This window comes from Pimephales promelas, chromosome 4, assembly GCF_988280905.1.
Source record: "Pimephales promelas chromosome 4, fPimPro1.hap1.1, whole genome shotgun sequence".
Classification (NCBI taxonomy): Eukaryota; Metazoa; Chordata; class Actinopteri; order Cypriniformes; family Leuciscidae; genus Pimephales; species Pimephales promelas.
Genome location: NC_142772.1, coordinates 35,241,175 through 35,263,093, shown reverse-complemented (window position 1 = coordinate 35,263,093; position 21,919 = coordinate 35,241,175). Strand labels below are relative to the sequence as shown.

Below are 21,919 nucleotides of genomic sequence, written 5' to 3'. Positions count from 1 at the left end.
TGTATTGTTCTTCAAGAAAATCGCCCTCTTGCTCATGTGATATAGCTTAACTTAAACACAATATTCAAGGGCAAATCATATCCTGAATTTTGGGGTCATTTTTTTATTAATTTTAGTAGCATTTCCGACCCTCCTCTGTCATCAATGAAGGCAGACGTGGATGTGTGCAGGAAGGGCTTGTGGGGAATTCTTAACAGAATTATTAAGAATAACTTGTCTGGAACACACTTTGAGTATTTATGCCACAGGCCAAAATGAAAACTAAAATATTATAAAATAAAAATGTCTTGCAAAAAGAGCACTTATCTAGTCAGAAGCCAAAAGGGCAGGTGTTAAAAAGCACCACTTGGGGTCTGACTGTGCATGTGCTTGCTTCTACCAATGGTAATTCCTCTTATTAGTATAGAAGACACACAGATTCTCTCCCTGTGATTCCAGTTGCTTTTCTCTGTGCATTGGGATGTGTTGCTTCGGAATGCTAATGAGCTCAAGTAGGACATGAGGACATTACTCAGCAACCAGCACTGATGTGTGTGTGTGCATGCCTGTTTGCAGCACCAGCAGGGATTGGGAACATACTGAATTGGTTAGCATGCTTCTTTGCTTGGTTGCATCCTTTTAAGCCTTTTGTAAATCACTTGAGAAAATAGCCAAATATTCATAAGCCATATATCACATGAGCAAGAAGTGCCATTGTGCTGAATATTAGTTTTTGAGCTTAGGGTTGTGGTCATAGAAGCCAAAGCACCAAACTGGTTAGGAATTTGTGAGTGGGGCATCTGTGACGTCCTGATGTTTTAAAGAGCGAGTGACTTCTGAAAGTGAGTCTGCAGTGTCGAGACTTTCTCCTGTTGAAGTGACGGAGGAAGACCTTGAAGCAGCTGGTGTCCAGTGCAGTACCTCCCCCCACAGATTACAGCACACCTTTGACAGCTGGAACATTTGTCAGGGCCGCCCACTGCACTGCCCTTTCGCTTACTGCTGCATCCCACGTGCGTGCTTTTCACTGCGAGCGCACACACACACTGTAATCAAAATCAGATGTTGTCCTCTCAGTTGTAATGCAGTTGATATGTGTTTTGGATTTGAAATAGAGTTTGAACAGTAAGATCTGTTCACTTGTCTAGTCTTTAGACGATGATTTGGTAACATAAATCGCCATTCACAAATGCAGTTCTGTGTGAAAAATAAACTTTTGAATAAACTTTGTTTTTTTAGAGAACATAATACTATTTGATAAATGTAATATACCCTTGGTGAATAAAAGTAACAGTGAACATTTTTACAATGTTACAAAAAAAAGCAAAACTTTTTTTTTAACAATAATAAGAAAATGTTTCTTGAGCACCAAATATTAGAATGATTTCTGATGAATCATGTGACACTGGTAAATGCAGCTTTGCCATCACAGGAATTTATTTTACATTTTAATATACATCAAAATAGAAGACATTTGTTTTAAATTGTAATAATATTTCACAATATTACAATTTTTATTGCGTTTTTGATCAAATAAAGGCAACCTTGGTGAGCATAAGACACTTATTTCAAAAACTTCTTTCAAAAAACAGTTACTGACCGCTTGGTTTTTAAAAATCTGAAAATATATTATAAACCTTGTTTAAATCAGAAGAGAAGTTTGAGTAGTTATTTTTATTTGAGTAGTGCTTTTTGCTTGTTTTTGTGATCCATTTGACCGCAGCAGAGGCGAAGAAAGTTTTTGATTTGAAGATTATGGAAAAACTTTTGAAAAAAACATGCACTTATGAATCATGCAAAAATAAGCCTGAGCCTTTACGTAAGGAAGTGGGGTACATTTGCATTATGTTGTCTTTTAATCACATTCACATGGCAATAATGAAAACTTTCACTGTTTAAATGAGGGAGAAACCTCCTCAACTTTGTCTGCCCCATCTCTCTCACTATAAGCAGGCCTCAGACTGATTAATAATGCAATTGTTTCTTAGATGTGTGCGTCAGAGCAATGGTGCTTGGGCTCCAGTGATAGCATTTTGCCTATTTTGTTCTGCTAAATTTATGCAGTTTCCTCAGAGCGGGAGAGTGAGCTCTTCTCCCCACACCCTCTTTCTATTTCTTCTCCTTTAATTCTCTCTGTCCCTTCCTCCCCTGTTCTGTTGCAGCTTGAATTATCTTTTATATTTTTATTCTCTTATCTGTAAACTTATGCTGCTGGAAAAGGAATCCTATCTGTTGCCCAGAGCTACTTCAGACACTACTGTGCAAACTTTTTTTCTTGTACTCAGTTTGTCAGAGAAGGTTGCCTTTTCTCTGATGATGGGTAAACTGAGGACACAAACAAAAGGAGGCTGTAAGACCATAGTGTCCTGAATGCTATTGCATGTTTTTGTAGATGCGTCACAAGTTGCAATAGCAAAGTAAATGACAATTTATGAGAACAGTGTCATATCAGAAACTGAAATTAAGAGTTGAGAGTGCAACTGAGCACCATTGAAGATTTACCTTGAGCTCTAAATGTGATGCAGATTTAGAAAATATCTAGATTAGCGGCACCCTGCATGGGATAGATTTGAGCCACTGATGGAAAAATTATAATAAGTTCATTTGAATATCTTGAATACTGTAATGGAGTGATATGTAATATGTATGCATGAATTAGTGTAACAAACTGACTCCATTTAGAAGCCATTCCGTATGTTTATTTATTCTGTTTTTGAGAAGTTGCAGTAATTAGCATTTGCAAATCAGGTCATGCTAAAAATGTTGAGATCTCAGTGTCTTAATCTGGCTTCCAACAAGAGCTGCTGCACAAAAAAAAAAAAAAATGCAAAGAGCAAGGCTACAAGAGAGGGACCAGCAACACTAAGGCAACCCCTGTTCCATGTTTTTTTTTGTTGGTATTTTGAGCTTAAGAAAAAAAAATCTGTTTTTCTGATTTGAAACATGTTATTGGAGCATCTTGACAGACATTGACAGAGTTCTATATCTAGACCTTCTATATTTTAAAGGGTTAGTTCACCCAAAAATGAAAATTCTGTCAGTATTTACTCACCCTCATGTTGTTCCAAACCTCTATTTGTTCTGCTATACACAAAGGAAGATATTTGGAAGAATGTTTTAATCAAACAGATCTCATTCCCCATTGACTACCATAGTAGGAAAAAATACATACTACAGTATGGTAGTCAATGGGGAATGAGATCTGTTTGATTAAAACATACTTCCAAATATCTTCCTTTGTGTTCAGCAGAACAAATAAACACATAGAGGTTTGGAACAAAATGAGGGTGAGTAAATACTGACAGAATTTTAATTTTTGGGTGAACTAACCCTTTAAAATGAATTGTGGAAAAATATTAATGATTTTTATATTAACCGACTTTATTAATGAAGATGTAGTGAATGACAACTGTCTGATCTTCCAATCGTTTACATTATGAGCTAACATTGAGTGATTAATTACAAACAAAAAGCAAAAGAAAACAATACCTTTCTCTCAGATTTATTTTATTGCAGTACATAATGAAATTGGACCAGCTAATCTAAGCTTTCAGCTAATTCTTTGTGTAAATTGGAATGTGTGCAAAGGATTCAAAGTATAAACTTGATGCACTCTTCAAAATAATCCAAACGAAGGACGCAAAGTGAAGACTGCCTTCCAAGAATCTGTCAAATCGAGACGGAGCTTTATGATGGCAGCCTAGATATTCACAGCCTGCGAATTGAGAAGAACCTTCTTTCGTGTCCAGTTTAGTAATTGGTAGTAATAAAGACTTTCTAATTCATCCATGAGGCAAATTGTGCAAAGCACAACTACAGAGTGATCAGTTCTTTCATTATCCAGGACACACACAAATAACATATTACCTAATGTATAGCCTAGAATCAAAAAAGTTGTGCTATTTAGTGAAGAACGATTTCTTAGTCTGACATCATCATACTCAGATTCTAGTCAGAATGTGTGATTCTGATACTGCTTCATTGGGCTGTGATAATGGGACGTGTTTCAAACGAACCAGGAAAGAAAATGCCTCTGCACTTAGTTGGATCGACAAATGCCTTGATCATGGCTTTCTGTTCCTCTTTTAAAATGAATGTGCTGTCTACATCTATAACAGAAGATGGTTGAATCCACACATCTAAATTCCCCAGCAGCAGCCACCTTTGTTGTTAACGAATTCAACCCAAGCGCTCTTTGGTGATGTGGATGATTGCGTTATGGTTGATCATCTGTCCATCATTGTATAAAGCCCGCCCTGACAATTTGATTGGTCCGAACAGCTTTGTTTTGGGAATGTTTGCTTCACAATGGATCAAGTCCAGACTGAACTTACCATCCTCAAATGTTGTGGGCACTGGGCAGGGCTAAGTTTGGCTGGCATCCAGGCTTGTTTCTTACTGTTTCTTTAGCTCTTTATGGCTGCTAACTAATATGGGAATTTTAAGCCCTTGACTTGTTCACTTATCTTCTGCAAAGCACATGGTATTGAGGTTTAAAATAAATTTTAAATTTTTATTAATTTTATTTGATCACGTTTTTATTTTTCTGTTTTTTTTTTTTTTTTTTTTTGCATTCGATTGCCTTTTAAAATGCATATTTCATCACCTGAAAATCATATGAAGGTTTTTATCTGTTGCTCTAAAACCGCAGTCTGTTTAACATCCGTTCTGGGAGTGAAAAGCAGCTCCAATAGAGACATGTCATGACCTTGTGCTTGCTCTGTGTTTTAATATGTGATGCATGCCGAAATAATTAAAGTGACGGAAACAACATGTCTTCATGAATAATTCATGTGACTCATTTTCTTGACAGTACACCGTTTTTCCCTAAAGTACGTCTATAATAGCTGTACAGTGGTTTCAGTTCAACTTCTATAGTATTCAAATTTATTTGTGCCTATAGTGATGAAAGTGTATGTAATATGTATAATAAAATGCTTCAATATAACAAAATGAAAATATATATATATATATTTTTTTGTCTAGATGAAGTCAACAGAGGTGGATCAAGGCCTTTTCACAGACAGTTACTGCAAAGTGTGCAGCGCTCAGCTCATCTCAGAGTCTCAGAGAGTGGCACATTACGAGGTGAGACCAGGTTTATGTCTACATCCTGTCTGCTTGTATATAGAAATCTCTCTCTGCCTTTTTGTTTGTTTGATGTTAGGAATTTTATCCAAAGTGTACTTATTATAGGGACAATCCCTCTGCAGCCACCAGAGGTTGAGTGCTTTGTTCAAGGACACAATGACGGTAGCAATAACTAGTAAATACAGCTCCCACACTGTTAGCCTGCTTTCTGGACATTTTCTGTGATTGCTCATAGAAGGTTCTGTGTGCATGTCCTCTGATCTGTGCTGTGAGGAATAGCAGCTTAGCTGTATTGCAGTGTTTCCCTGTGGTCACTGAACTGTGAGTTATATGGCCACTCGTCAACAGAGCTGTAACCTGAACTGGCCCAGATGGGAACATAATGTATTTGCCCAGACAGGCATGGAGTACGACAAGAAGATAGTTTGCTGTTCAGTGTAACATCTTCATTCTGGTTTTGTTTTGTGAGAGAATGTAATTCAGTAAAATTATCCCATGAGGACTCAACGATCTAGCTCCCTCCCCCAAATGGGTTCCTGGTGATAGTGACTGAGCCAATGGCCAATCTACAACCATTCCATGCATTTCAACATAATAGTTGGTTTTGGACCAGAGAAATTGGTTTCTATGGAGCCTTAAAACCTTTTGGTCTCGAATGAGTGACCATCTTCTTTTCTCTGTCCGTCAAAAATGATTTTATTTACAAATGCCGCATGTGTGTGAATTGATTTAAATAAATCTAATTCACTAACTTCCGACTGTCATATCAAGCACAGGTATAAGAACTAGTACAATTTCGCTAATGCTCCGAAAATTACAGCAACTAAAAATTATTTGAGCAAAACGGCAAAAAAATAAAAATAAATCCCAACTATCTAGAAACTGTTTACTCTGATCTGTTTTGACTGTGTCAGAGTGCACACAGTGTTAAGGACTTTGTTCGGCTGAAATGAAAGGCATGCTCATTGCTGAAGATTTTTACCACTACTGGTTAATCACCTGTGAACACACCCTGAAAAGTTAAATTACCCAAAATGTAATTACAGAAATTTTATTTTCGGTTTTCATTTTCGGCTAAATTAATAATTCGACTTGTTTTTTTTCTGTGTCTTTTAAAAAAGATTGATTTCGGTGCATTACTGATTTATTATCCGGTGGAAAATGGCTTCCCACAGTACATTTCAGACAGCAGGGTAAATTGCTAAAAGCTGCTAAAAAGCTAAAATCTTTTTGATGATTTTGGCTTAAATTTTGCAAACCTCCACAGGCATTACATGAAAAATACTGTCATGCTCCTAATGTGAAAAGACATGCAGTAGGAACTGTAATTTTGTGTGGAGACCCAGATTTGTGGAGGAGAGTTTTGGTCTCTCTTACTGTCTCACTTCAAACAAACTCCAAAGTATATTGAATCCGAGCTCTGGTATCCACGTTTATTAGAGAAAACATTCGTATTTAACCGCCACTTTACATGTCTGACTTATTACTTAAGCATTTTTTTAGTCTTTATAAGAGGTTTTGAAAGTGCTTGGGAACATACAGAAGGAGTGTAGAATTGGTGTTTATTTACAGCCCAGCAAATATCACCCTTTTTTATGATCCTGCATTTTTATAAGTATATTTGATTGTATTATGATTTTCATTGATGCAGTAAAGAGTACCAGCATTTAGGGATGCACAATATATCAGCCACCGTATAGGTATCGGCCAATATATGTTAATGTTTAATGTTATTGTAATATATCAGCCCAAAAAAATGTGGCCGGTATATTAAAGCTGCAGTCTGTAGCTTTTTTTTTTGTTAAAAAATATCCAAAATACATATTTGAGAAAATACATAACCAGTGTTTAAAAACGATCTGCTTGCCCTAGCTCGATTCAAAGCGGTAAGCTTGTAATACTGTTTTTAATTCCAGTGGTACTGGTGGATTTCCGCAGGCGATTCAAGCATGTCTTTGTGTCATTGTCACATAAGTACACATAAAGGACTGCAATGTCAGAACCAGAACAAAAGTGGATGTTTCTTACTTGTTTAGATGACATTTTGTAGTGAAAATTATTATGTTGTTTATACTTTCATCTGTGATTCTGAATACCAGTATCCATACCGGCGCGGTGACTGACAGCCTCACATCTCCTCGAACATTGTTCATCTGCGCTGCACTGTGTCGAAGTACAACTCGCATAAAATTGATAATTGCGCAAATGAATGCAATTGCAGATTTCGAACAAAGATGTCGACAAAGAGGAAAAACGCCAGACTGCAGCTTTAAATAAAATAAATAATGGATTAATTCCTTCAACTGAGACACTTTAGATACGCACTGTTTGCCATGATGGTTTTAAATTGTTTAAAATTTGAAATATGCAAAAAAAGGAAAATAGAGTTCAGTGCAACATGTTTAGTGCAAATCTGTCATTTGAGCTAAATAAAATTTGAACATTATTGTTGTGTGCCTGGGACATGATGACTCTTACTGATGAGACTTTTGTTTTTGTAATCAGGCTCTCAAAAATTCTATACAGTAAATTCGGATTTAGATTTATTGGCCAATATATCGGCTTTCAAATATAAAGAATTATCGGTTATCTGTATCAGCCAAAATTTTTAAATCGGTGCACCCCTACCAGCATGCTTTTGAAGTTAAATATATACAATGAACATAGTGTATGTCTCAAGTACACTCCAATGGCGATCAATAAACTGAAACAATATATTACGGACTATGTTTACATGCAGCCAATAATATATAGGAATAACCCGGTGGCGAACGGCCATGTAAACACCGGCAAAAACATGCTCATATCCTGGATTTTAAAAACCGGGATATTATACCTGGGGTACCCCTTTTCTAACCCAAATTTTTGGTCTTTTGAGTAGAGAAACTTCTCGGTGGCGAGAAGCAGCACAGCAACGTTACCAGCATCAAAGCGCAAACAAAGGTGATCGTTATCTGCCCCGAACTATTCATTATCCACATGCTGCTGTTGTTGTCTTTGGATACAGGAAGAAGTATCGGAAATGACGTATATTGCGTCTTAAGGTTGTCTGTACGTCCAGACGCTAACCGTGCGTTGCCGTTTACATCGGGATATTGCAATTCCATGTATACAGGATATCTGCTCATGCATGTAAACGGGTTATTTCTAATGTTTTAGAAACCCGAATTGTGACCTTAACCCGACCATAACCCGAAAATTGTCTGCATGCAAACGTAGTCACTGTCACAGATCTGCACTACATCTCCCATCACTCTTTGGTTCCCACCCAATCACTCACACCTGCACCTCATCATCACCCTCATCACTGCCTCTAAAAATTCAGACACCTCACCCCAGCTCATTTTCTGGTGTCGTTTTCACATTGTGGACTGTCTTCAGCGTCTCGTCCTTCCACAATGTCTCCATTCCCTCCTGTGTTCTCGTCACCCACCGTAATTTCCATCATTCTCATCACTTGTTATTCAATAAACACCCTGTTTATCACCCATCATCCTCTCCGTCTGCATTACGTAACAATTACAAATGCCAAACTTTCATTCATTTACATGGTTCATTTACTAAGTTCAGATTTGAAGTATGCACATAGTCCACACAATCCTTCAATTTAAAAGAAACATACAGACATTTTTCCTGAGCTAATAAGGTGCAAATAACGTTGGCATTATAGATTTTATATAGAGAAAAAATTATGTTTCCATTGAAATGTCCCTTGAGCTCATTTTATTGGATATGAACTGAAGAGTCGAAACATCTACAGAGGCTTTAGCACTCAGGTCATGGTTTTAGAAATTATGCTGAGGCACATTTTTTTTTTTCTTTGTGATGAGCTTTTAATCCTCACCCCTGAAACATCAAAGGCTGAAAGAATGAGAGAGAGAGAGAGAGAGAGAGAGAGAGAGAGAGAGAGAGAGAGAGAGAGAGAGAGAGAGAGAGAGACAGATTGGAGGAAGGAGAGAAAATCCAGACATTTGAACTGAACAAATTAACATCAGCTGTATTAAAAGGGACATTAATAATGCAGAAAGACAATCATTGACAGGAACAGCCATTCCAGAATTGGATTCCATTTTTAGAGTCCTCAAGGCACCAGTAGGTTCCTTTATACTCAATGCCATTCCATAGCTTTTCATGTGTATTACCAAAGTCTGAGAATATCACAAGTACAGGTGTGATCGAAGTATTGCTGAGCTTCCGGAAAACATCATTTTAATGTTAAATCCAAGCATTTGATATAAAATAATTAAAGATTATTTTATATATATATACTACGGACCATTAGGTATGCAATGCCTAAAGCAAACAAAAGTTATCTGGCGTCTTTTAAGCAGTAAGCTAGGTCTGTGGCCTGTGTCTCCCTTTGGGTGTAATCTCTGTGGTGCGCTATGCTATTTGATTTTTTTTTTTTTTTTTGTTGTCTCTCTCTCTCTTACTGTCTGTTAATCCTGTTCCTCCATGCAATTCCAATCAGATTTCTTTGATCTTACAAATGTATGAGCTACATAACGGAGAGTGGGAAGACTGCAGGCCTTACTTAAGCTTGGTCATGGTGATATTATCAGTGTTCAAGGTCAAACCTTCCTTTCGTTGTCCTGGACACTACTCTACAAGATTGGAATGGTATATGAGTTTGTTTCTGCTGAGACCCCTGATTCACACTTAGGACTAAAGGCCAATAACTGTACGTAACTATTAATGTACATAGATCGACACAGGAATCAGTCACAACAACTATGTATTACTTGGAAGCTATTTAATTTTATCCCTCTAACCTGACCCAGAACAAGACCTATGCGGATGGTCAACATACATTCTACAGAATTGATGTAACATTTCCCCTAAAATTAGGATACAAACAAATATAATACATTGACTTAGAATTAGACATAATCTACTTTAATGCTATAAATGCTGGTCAACCAAGTTTTATGTTTCCGCATTTTTGCGCTGTGTGTGTATCAAAAGCTTGGGGTCAATAAGATTTTGTTTTGAAGTAAATTTATGTTTTTATTGAGCAAAAATGCATCAAATTGATCATAAGTGTTAGTAAAGACATTTGTAATGTTAGTAAAGATTTCTAAATCAAATTAATGCTGTTCTTTTGAGCTGTTCAGGACAAGTGTTTTAAAAATATCTGCATGTTATAAATGTCATGGGTTAAATTCCCTCATGTTATAAGATTTAGGCTGCGTACACATGTTTTTTGAGAGGTCTGACTTTGATTCAGCACTCTATTAAACACTCTGTTATTATCTAAGTGAGGATCAGCAATGTCTTTAAATTTGACTAAATTTAGCTGCCTCAATTAGCTCCTGTGCAGTTGGCTAAATAAAGATGTTCTTGTTGGCCTAATAACCACTTGAATCATATAAAGAGAAGAAATCATTTTTCTGCTTCTTCAGTGGTAATTAGAACAGGTTAGAATAAAATTACATCAGGCTAACCATTCAACATGATCTTTTTTTTTTTTTTTTTTTTACATCCCAGTGTCTTTCAAATTCAACTTTTTTTTAGTAATGAAAAAGACACCAGTCAATTTGTGGGCGAAGTAGCTAATATTGCACTTTTACGGTATAATGAATCCATTGTAAGCTGATATGACTACTTTTTTACCTTTCATAGGTAGATATATAAAACTTGTTTGTCAAGCCAACCTGATAACCTTTTTATTTATTTGTTTACTCCAGAAAGGATAAATGCACCTCACATGCAGGGCCACATTAATTATCGGGGTAGGCAGGGTGAGCAGGGGGCCCGTAATCGGCTGTGGAGTAGATTGACATGGCCATTGGGAGCACCTGAACTTTTCCCGCTGGGCCGATTGCCATAAACCACACCTCCACATATTAAGCGCTATTATTATGGCACGCCGGGTAAACAAAAACCAAAAGCCAAGTGATGAAATTGCTTCCTGATTAAACTGTGTGCGTCCAGCAGTCGCAGCGTGTAAGCAGCTGGACCGTCTCCCGCACAGCACTGAAACAATTTTTCCCCCCCTATTTTAGAAAGGAACAAACGCAAGTCGCTTGACTCATTTGAAGTGAAGTGTCGAGGTAAACTGTACACAACGGTTATTACGAGCTTTTCAAAACACACAGCACCACCACCACCACTATACAAATGACCATGCAGTTAGGCTACTAAAGCTGAAGAATTATGACATTCTGATATTCAGTATTAATGTTACTATTATTATACTTTGTCCTTATACCTAATATTTAACATAGGCTAACAAGTCACTTTTGTAGAGGTTGTTTTATAGTGTTTATGAGGCTTTTCAACTTACTAGTTTATTATACATTTTAAAAATTTTCATGCTTTTGGCAGAAACTTTTATCCAAAGCAATTTACATTGCATTTTAAGGGCTAAGCATTTCCATGACCTTGGCGTTGCAAGCAAAAAAAAAAAAAAGTCAGCAGCCTAAATTGAGATCAAACAAACCAGCAGAGCACATACAAATGACAGTGCCAACTTGAGGGCATTCAAAAAATTGTGTCAAATGCGGATGCATTCACATACCAAGGCAATGCCCTGCCTATAATGAGGCCATCCTTAAAAATATTTTGGTTTGCAGTAACAGCAATTTTTAAAAAAAAAAAGGGTCGGTAGGTAGGTCTATATTTTTTTTTTCCAGGATTCAGTGTAAAAAAAAAAGTAAAATTTTGGTCATGGTGATCATGAATTATTATTTTTTTTTTAATTGCATACTGTGACGTCACTGACTGGGTCTTCAAACTGTGCATCCACCACTAGGTGTTATTGCAACCTACAACCGGTTACGTTTTTAGGCCAGTCACAAAATGAATAAATATCTACTGTATTTGTTATGCAGCAGTGTGCAGGCTTTTTTTCCCCCAAATACATGAGATATAAGCAAAAACAAGTACAAACACATGGTGAAACAAAGAATACAATTAAACAAAGATACAAATTAGCCTATATACACAGTGCTTTAATTTCAGAAAGGTCTAAAATTAGCTCCTTTTCAGTTAAGTGTGTTGCGCTGTCTGAAAAGAAATTTAATTTAGTAAATCAAATGTAAAATGACACTGCATGGTTTATCATAGTTAGATTAATGCTTATTAAAGTTTAAGTTAATAATTCAAGAGCTGCGAGTGATTTTTCTCTGCCTTTTGTTGTGTTTGATTCCCATTACTGGCTCAATCGTCACATGTTTATTAGACTACTGCCCCTTTAAGACCGAGTGCGGATCTAACAGATGACTGATGCACAACCATATCCTCCCGACTATTCACATCCATTTAAGACATAAACTGTGTTTAAATGAATCTCAGAGCAGGTCATTTTAGATTTTATGTATATTTGATAGTTTAGCTGCGCACATGAAGCCCAAAATGAGGCTATAGCCTACTTTTCTTGTCCCGTTGCAGTGCATTTCGGAGCACGCATCACCTTGTGAACAGCGTCTCTTGCGCAGACTTTTGTGCTTTTAATAGCTCTTTTAATGATTGAACCCGTACGCAGTTTAGCAACAGTACAGACTGCATTTTACAACAATTACCGATCGTGCTGATTCTGACGGTACGTTTGGGTTTTAGGAAGAAATGACAGCGCAACGCTGTGAAGGGAAGGAAGTTGCGCTATAGACAGAATGCGTCTGTAATGGTTTCATCTCAAATATATTTTTATAATCTTTGAAAGCGGAAATCTAAAATACAATTAGAATAATATCCCAGATCTAAAGTGTAGGTAACCACGTTCTGTCCTCATTGTCACTTATTAAGCAGGGCTGTCATGTTGTTCGCGCTGTGGCTCTGGGTGAGAGATCGCTCTCTCTCTTCTGGACTGGGAATAGCAAAATTGCATCAGACAAATTGTTTAATATTATTATTATATATAGAAATGGTTGATATTCAGCCCATTTAATACCGGGTTTACCAAGCGGGAACACTGAATGAAACGAAGCGAACGTATAAGCCTTATAGACAGTGTGACACGGGTAAACCAATCGTGTAAACATAATCAGATGACTATGACGCCACGGGTTTTTATTTAAAAGAAAGAACGTAGCCTACGTTTGTACATAAGCAACTTTCACAATACTAACTAAAATATCATTTTATGGAATTTGAATTAGTCGTTTGAAGAGTAAAAAAAAAAAAAAAATCGGTCGGTCTGAACGCAAGTTACAACCGGCAAGTCGGTCGGACTAAAAGGGAAAAAAAATAAAAAATTGGGTCGGCCCTAAATTGACAGGGTCGGTCGGGTTACGGCAAACAAGAATATTTTTAAGGGTGGCCTGATGTGTGTAAAAAAAAAATGTGGCAAAAAGAACCACTTCTTGTGTGCAAATCAAGAGACATGGAGAGACATGCTGTTTGTGGGTACTGTAGTCCACTCAAACATGTCAGAGACAGGCTGGCACACAAATCTAAGTTTGGCAGGCACAGTTGTCAACTTCAAGCTTGACACGGGCGCTGAAGCAAACATCATTCCGAAGACATGATGTTGATCAAACATCATTGATCAGCTTCAGGTCCCGGTGAACAACCAAAAGACAAACACAGTGCTTGTATCGTATGGCAGCACCCGCATCAAACCAGAAGGTGTTATTAAACTCCATGTGCACGCTAAAAATAAAACTACTCGCATGATGTTCTTTATGACTACAGCATCAGGCATAGCCCTGGGGAGACAAGCATGTGTGCAGTTGGACCTTATAAAGAAAGTGGATGCTCTCACACCATCATTGCCTGCTACAAAAACTGAGATCCTCAACCGCTATGCATCAGTGTTTCAAGGTTTGGGTCAGTAACCAGGATTTCACCATTTTCACACTAACCCTTCTGTGTCCCCGGTAATATACGGCTGCAGGAAGATTCCGTATGCAGCTCATGACACACTTAGAGGGACAATGGATGAATTGGATGAAAAAACAGGTGTCATAAGCAAAGTCTCTAAACCTATTGCATGGGTTTGCAGTCTCTGCATTACAGAAAAAAAACAGCGCACTGAGAGTATGCTTGGACCTCAGAGACCTAAACAGGGTCATACTCCACCAGCACTACTATATTCAAACCCAGTAGTATATACAGTGTAAGTTAGCTGGCAAAAAGTTGTTCACCATATTGGATGAGAAGGATGGCTATTGGAAGATCTAACTAGTCAGCAGATCTCTGTACTTTCAACACACCGTGGGGCAGGGATAGTTTTCATCGCATGCCTTTTGGCATAAAGTCGGCGAGCGACGTATTCCAACGCTTGAACTCAGAAAGCTTTGGGGACATGTCTTCATGGTGGCCGATGACATGATCATATCGGCATCCACCAAAGCAGAGCATGACATCATCCTAGAGAAAGTGATGAATAGAATGGCGAGTCTAAACGTGAAATTCAGCAAAAACAAGTTGCAGTACATGGTCAATGAGGTGACTTACCTAGGCCCCGTTATCACCGCTGAGGTTGTGAAGCCTGATGAGTCCAAGGTTTCAGAAAAATTGCTATATCCCCCTCCCACTGACAGAAAAGCCCTTCAATGCCTGCTAGGTATGACATGCTATCTGTCACAATACATTCCCAACAAAGCCTCAATGCACCGTTCCGGCTGTTGCTAAGTAAAGATATTTACATACATTTTACATTTATTTATTTAGCTGACGCTTTTATCCAAAGTGACTTGCAATTGCTATATGTCAGAGGTGCCACGCCTCTGGAGCAACTAGGGTGAAGTGTCTTGCTCAGGGACACATTGGTATCTCGCAGTGGATTCGAACTTGGGTCTGCGCCATCACATCACTGTGCCATCACCACACCAGATATAGACTGATTAATTGTCAAAATACCCAAAGTGGCACTTTCCACAAATGAGAATCCATGAACCACATTATTGGATGGTTTTCAAAGGCTGCATGATATTTTAAATCATAATATAGCATAGTGCTGTTGTGAAAATGTGTACAAGTGTTTCTCAGAGCTACTCCATTCCTAGTAAATGTAGCTCCACACAAACTCTGCCTCTCCATCTGCTGTTTGTTTGGGTTTCCAATAACGTGGATTTGGGAACCCATAAAGATGTGCTTTGTGTTTCATGCAACGTTTTGGACTATTATCATTTAAATCTGAGCAACTCTGCTGACAGAATCTATCTCTCTCTCCATATGCTGCCTCTTTGATTTTTCTTATAACGTTCATCTATGTAAAAGTGCACTATTTCGTCAGATGTGTAATGTAAATCATTTATAAATTTAAGCCAACACATGAGAATGCATTGATGTTTCTAAATATATGCAAACTGTTGATTACCGCAATTTCAAAAACAAAAGTTTAAACCCTCATTCAATTGCCTGTAGCATTTCTAACATAAAGAAGTGGCCAAATGTTAAATATTAAGCAGATATTTGGCAGGTGACATCACTTTGTAAGCCAAAACGCAGAAGCGAGTTGGCATCTTAGCACTTCTGGTTCCATCGTCCTGAAGTCAATGGGGTTTTTTGAATGGGATTTTGGTAAATGGCTGAAACAAGGTCTGTGGTGAACAAGTTCAAGACCCTTTCACGTTAAATTCTCTATGACATAAAATACATCAGTATTACCCCACTCGTGATTTTTTTTAGGCTGTTGCGTGTCTTGAAAAAGGAGGTTGCTAACAAGTGGTTAAATGGGACTACAGAGGCTGTTGAGGAGACTAAACGTCAACACGCCGGAAAGGTAGGCTCAGTCTGCTTTTACAGCCTCCTTATGCTTACAATTGTGTTCTTATAAACTAATCTAACTCAAACTTTCTGGGAAAATGTTTTTAGATAAAAACTGAACGGAAGCTTATGGCGCTTTTTTATTACCATAACCAGCTCGACTCGCCTCGACTCTGCTCACTTTCCCATTGCAGACTGTACCGCCACAAATAGTACCCAGTCATCATAGCGACGCCTTTCGTCCCTCGTTGCCCCATCAGGCTCTCGCTGGATCCTCTCTTTGGCAACCAAACAAAGGAAAGTCTGCACCATAGTTTGAACATGGCATATTCTTCCGAGTTGCCATAATAATAGTAGTAAATTTAGTAACTATTTAAAAATGGTGGAATTATTCTGGATGCTCTATCTGGCGCATGCAATGATAATGCAGTCAATAGTGACGATTCTCTCTGACCAATCAGTATTCAGCATTGTTTCACGTCACATTTCAGTATTGCCTCAGCTCACTGAAGAACCTCGCCAGAGGCAATACAAAAAAGTACCAGAAGTTACTACTTTTACACAGCGGAAAACCAAACATAGTCGTAGTCGGAGTCGTAGTCTGAGTCGTAGTCGGTACTGTGCAGTGGAAAAGCGCCATTAGTGGTGGTGACGTTGCAGTCATGGGACCATGGTGTAGTTTGTTTATAGCCAACCTTTTAGCTTTTTATTTCTGGCGACTGCATCTTTGAAAATGATCTTGATGGACAAAATGTGCAAGTATCATAAACTTTTGTTGATCACAAGCTTGTTTTTTGCGCTAATCCAAAAGCCTATAGAAAAATCCTATTGGGTTTTAGTCAAGGGAACCAGTTTGATGCCAACTGCTTGTTGGCATACAAAGTGACGTCCAACAGTACCTGCACCACTCTTATTAAACAAGGATTTGATCATGCTATAGGTGTAACAACAACAATCACCAGGCCATTGGCACCCTCTGCAGGCATTTGTTATAATACGTAATGTACTTAAGTTGATTGTTAATATTATGCACTTTAACAGTGTTTTTCAATAAAACCATATGATTACTTGCTTTTAATACTTTATTTGAAAAAAATAGTATTGCCTCATTGGTACTATACCTATGTGGTTATTGTTCACTTAGTTCTATTTTTATTAACCACGATAAAGCAATTGTTAGTGAGTGACAGCCCTAATACATAAAGATTCATTTTTTAATTGGCAATGTTCACATTGTATTGTTGAAGACACAAAGCACATACATCCATTCCATCCATCCAGGAAAGCAGACACTTTTTAAATCTTTGTTATTTAGGCAGTGGGTTGTTATGCTTTGAAAATCTTGCAGATTATCAGGCAAAACTAAAGCTGTCGCAAAATTATTCATCGTCTTTACTGATGCTTTCTCTTAGAAGGAGGGAGGAGCGGCAAACAAATTGGAAGATGAAAGTGTTAATGTACAGAACAAAGGCTCATGAAATATGGATGAGAGCCTGTCAGAAAAACATGAACACATATCATGTGAAGAGTCCTTGGTCTAACAGAAAGTCTTTCATACCCAAGACAAAAACTGATTGCTAATAAGCTCACTTTCCCACACTCTAATCCCTGATTAGATTCACTATGCACTATGTTTTCAGAATATTATGTCTTACTGTTTGATGCTCAGGATTTTACTACCAGTAAAGAAGTATTTGGTTTGTCTTGTATTTTATGCTAATGACATTTTGGCTGTTCATTATTTTGAGGCTGTTTCCCCCAGTAGTACTTAGTTAAGATACATGTACTTAGTTCATTCAGATTATGTTTTCCTTTTAATAATAATAACAAGATTATTTTTTTAAAATACTTTTAAATACTTTGCTGGAGGGTGTTCATTTTAAAATATGTCTGAGTTTTTAAAATATGTCTAAATTAATATATCTGTCTGATTTACACGATTTTAGCGACACTTCAAGTCTCTGAGTCCTCACTGAATCTTTTCGCCCTCGAATCAAGCCAGATCAGCTATAGCAAGCCTTCAAGCGTGTTCATTTTAAAATATGTTTGAGGGCATGTTTGAAATGTTTTCAGAAAATAATGTTACAAGAAGAACAATAAGAAGCAATAAAAACCTGTCCTGTCCTGTTCCCCCCCCCCCATTGTTTTCCATTGTAATATATGGATATCTTGAAATTACTACCACTACCAAAGGTGTTGTTTACCAATCTTCCGTCAGCATGGTGCAGATGCCTGTGCAAGGTAGTTTTGGCTTGAATCTGAAATCCCACTCTGTTTCCTGGCAGTCTTTTTTGCTCCCAAAACTCTGGGTCTGAACATGGTATAATGACTAAGCAACTGGAGGCCAAATAGGGAAGATGTGTATAGTGCTTTGGAATAGCACGATTTCCATTACACAAGAGTAGATGTTAACTTCATGCTGATTTGTAGGCTTTCGCCAAGATAAGCTAAACTAAGACGTAGCTTTACAGTAAACCATGCTTCTCCATCCATTAACGCTTCTTTCCATATGGTGATGTGACTCCCCTTCTGTCCGCATTAATGGCTGCAGTGTACTTGGCACATGAGCACACACGACGGCTGCAACTACAGTGTGGTCTCCCCAGAGGACCAGCATGACCACCGTCTGGATTGAGCGGAGTAGGGGACATCTCTGGGGTCTTCAAGTGGGCACCTTCTGTCCTCAGTGTTTCGTCGACTAGCCCACGATACCTCAAGAGGGCTCGACAGTGACTCTGGCGTCCCAGAGTCACCCCCCCTCTGTCCCCCACTCAACTCAGCCCAGCTTACTGACCGCCACATCCCTCCTGCTGCTGAGACCCAACCACAATCTCTCCGCAACCCAACCATATGTGCCGAACCGTTTGGCTAAGGCTATCAAGCCCCACTGGTGCGTTAATGCAGTTTCAGTGGCAATGGTTCCGTATGGCATACCACCTGCAGCAAAACACAATATCTGCCCAACCAACCGTCATTCACGCAATATACACAGGAACGTAATGACTGTAAATACTATGCAACCTATACAAATAAACCAACTGACTCTTCAAATTGTCTGAAATTCTATGAAACTGCAGCGTGGCGGCCTGTACACAGCCAGCTAGAATCTTTCCGTTTCAACCACAGCCAGTTGCTGCTCCTTTCTGCTGCTTCAGATAAGTTCTGTGCGACTCAACTCTTGGCCACTGAATCCGACGTCTCTGAGGAACCGGCCTTGTAAATTGATGGGTGGTATGATAGGTGGTAACCACCTAAAAAAAAGTACTTCATAAATGTCAGGGACAGACCAAATGGTAGGACTGTGTATTGATAAGCCCGTGTATTGAATCTCAAGAATGGCCTGTGGCTGGGCATTATCTGAATGTGAAAGTGACCATCTTTCAGGTCCACCGTAAAAAATCTGTTGATGTCCCCGATTTAAAATGGGAAGGGTGCCACCGACCTTCTATGGTACAAGAAAGTAACGGCTGTAAAACCCTGACCAGCTCTGCACGGGATCAGATTTTGCACTTCGGTGTGAAGCACGTGAGCCACGCTTCTTCTAACCGTGGACTCGAGGACCACCTAATAATGTTGTTTGCAAGCGAATTGGAGCGGGAAACTTCACTTTATAATATCCATAACCCAGTTGATACATCGAGGATGACCTGCCAGGCCTGGGCACTTGTGGCTAGGTTTTGAACATATATTGGTCCTGGGTCGCCTAACATAGGGGCACCTAATACCCTTATGTTGTGTTTTCTGCAAATGTTTTCTTTTGGGTTGTTTTGACAAACCTAAGAGTGGCAACTGGGTAGGGATCGCCTAATGAATGGGGACCGATTACCCTGGTGTTGTGTGTTTGAAACACTCTTTTTTTTGCTTATTAGTTTTTGAGGAGTGTGTCTTATGACGGGCCTGGACTGGTTTGTGAACACTCATGTCTCTCTCTATCAGAGCTGCTATTGAAGCAGTAACTATCTGTCGCGGTGCATGCTTCGCAGCGGGCGCATTAACTGCAGTGACAATGTGCAGTATCAGTGGCATCTGCCTTGTAATGGGATTGGTAACTGGTTTGAGAACATTTCCAGCCACCCGTGAGTGAAGAGCGTGTGCAGAGGAGGGCACGTGCAACCGGGCGTGAGGACGGGGTAGCTCACTGGCGTACAGGAAGCTAGCCGCAAGCGGCGAGAGAAAGGCGGCTTGTTCTTGCAGTGAACAGCTGTGGTGGGAAAGAGCAGTTTCAACGTGGTTTGATTCCAGGCATGAAAACGCACGTGTTGTCTTTGATTCACGGAGAAGGCAGTTATAGGATTGTCTCGCCAGATGGCCACAGGAGCAACAGAAGAGGAGCGGCTTCCGGATGAGTTAAAAAGGAGCTGTCCACTGTTTTCAAGGCTTGCTATAGCTGATCTGGCTTGATTTGAGGGTGAAAAGCTTCAGTGGGACTAAATCAGGGTAAATCAGATATTAAATCAGAGCGATTTTTATAGGCTTAGGCTACGCCCATTCTACTCTGACAAGTCAGTTGATTGGGTCGCGCGTCTGAGGTGCTTGGCCATTGGATGTGCAGTTGCCGGAGAACAACCAATGATCGAGATAGACACTTCTGCTGTGTTTGCTGTGTTGCTGCGTTGCTGCACTGCGTTTTAAATTATTACTTAAGTGTTTCGACGACAAGGAGTTTCCCCCACCGTCACAATCCAGACTCCGTAACCTCTCTCTCTGGCCATCAGAGGGCGCCTTCGCCTGAATATTGACTCTTCCGGGTGGAGACTACTTTTAACAATAGCACCAGTTCTGACTCTGATTACTATGCCCAGCTGTAGCTCATCTATCAGGGTTTTTATCTGCGCTGCACACAGCTCTCTGTGCGAAGTCTTTTTGCTATCCTGAACTTTACTAAGCGTTTATCCCTGCGACTACCTGATCATTTGTGACTCCATTTGTACTTGATATCATCTTGCCTGCCACCCGCCTACGTTACCTCTGCCTGGTTCTTGGACTCTGACTGTTATCCGCCTGCCTCGACCTTCTGCCTGATATTTATGTTACGATTTAGCCGTGTCTACACTGCTGTGTCTGCTGGTTTTGACCCTCGCCTGTTTAACAACTCTGTTCAATAAGGAAAGCTGCAAATGGATCTCTCTGACTATGATGATTCACAACAGTTATAAGGTTTAGTCGCAAGATCTTTAAAATACATTTCATTGGTTAAATATTTACAAAACCTCTGACAGATGTAAATAGTGACCAATAGTAATGATTTATGAAGAGAACAAAAAATTATAAAGGCGATACAAGGTTCCTGTCTGACAGCGACCAATATTTTACATTTTATTAATTTATAAAGTAATTATCTTGCAGAGTTTTTGCATTAGAGTGAAATAATATTAGAATACCTAGAATGCATAAAGCCTGCCCTGTTTTTTTTTTTTTTTTTTTTTCCCCAGTGTAATAATCACCATGGGTACATCTCAGAGTCATCCTGGGTGTTGTGAAAAATATGATACACTGGTCATTTGTTAAAATAGATCATGTATCTATTTTAATTTCTTTAGTAACTGTTTTAATTTTTCTTGCTTTTATTTTGTGATTATTTTAATTGTTGTTTGTCATAGTGTATGAAATGTGCTATACTATACTAACTATATTTTATAGAAATGTGAATAAACATTACCCCCTATGGTAATGACATAATTCTGTCTTCCTTAGGAGTCAAAACTCTACCAAGCTAGTTAGCCATGAAGTAAATCAGTATTGACAACCCAGCTTAAGAACAGTTTGCATTATGAGAAGGATGTAATGTGTTAAATAAATTAGTCTTTTCCTTATGAACCATTTTTCTTTTGAATTGCATTGTCAGATTGAAAAATCTACAACCCAAAATTTAACTCAGAGCTTGTTTGGTATCAGTATCCTTCTAAAATGTGTCTCCGCATGGAAGTGTCTATGTGCCACTAAACAGTCTTTGGCTTTAATTTGTGAGTCCTTATGACATGCAGACTGTTGTTATTTCTAAAGGTGCTTCTACTTTTCCCTTGATGAATCCATTTCAAAAAGCCCCTTTAGAAAATCAGAATATTCTCCTAATTATTCTTCTAATATTATATTAGAAACATGCAGCATCATCATTTTGAGGTAAACATATGATGTTTTAGATAAAACTGAGTCCGATTCAAGTGAATAAACTTGGATGCGGTGCATGGAACTCAGT

General features: G+C 38.7%; 1 protein-coding gene across 2 annotated transcripts in view; it reads left to right on the top strand.

Annotated features, from left to right (window-relative positions):
- Positions 1 to 21,919, top strand: part of zmat4a (zinc finger, matrin-type 4a) — a 92,175-nt gene that overhangs the window by 7,819 nt on the left and 62,437 nt on the right. Inside the window, exon 2 of one of the 2 annotated variants that reach the window (XM_039659932.2) lies at positions 4,966 to 5,067. The exons of the other annotated variant lie outside the window; for it this stretch is intronic. Within the exon in view, the coding sequence (XP_039515866.1) occupies positions 4,966 to 5,067 (102 nt within the window). The remainder of the gene's footprint in view (positions 1 to 4,965; positions 5,068 to 21,919) is intronic. 2 annotated transcript variants of the gene reach the window in all.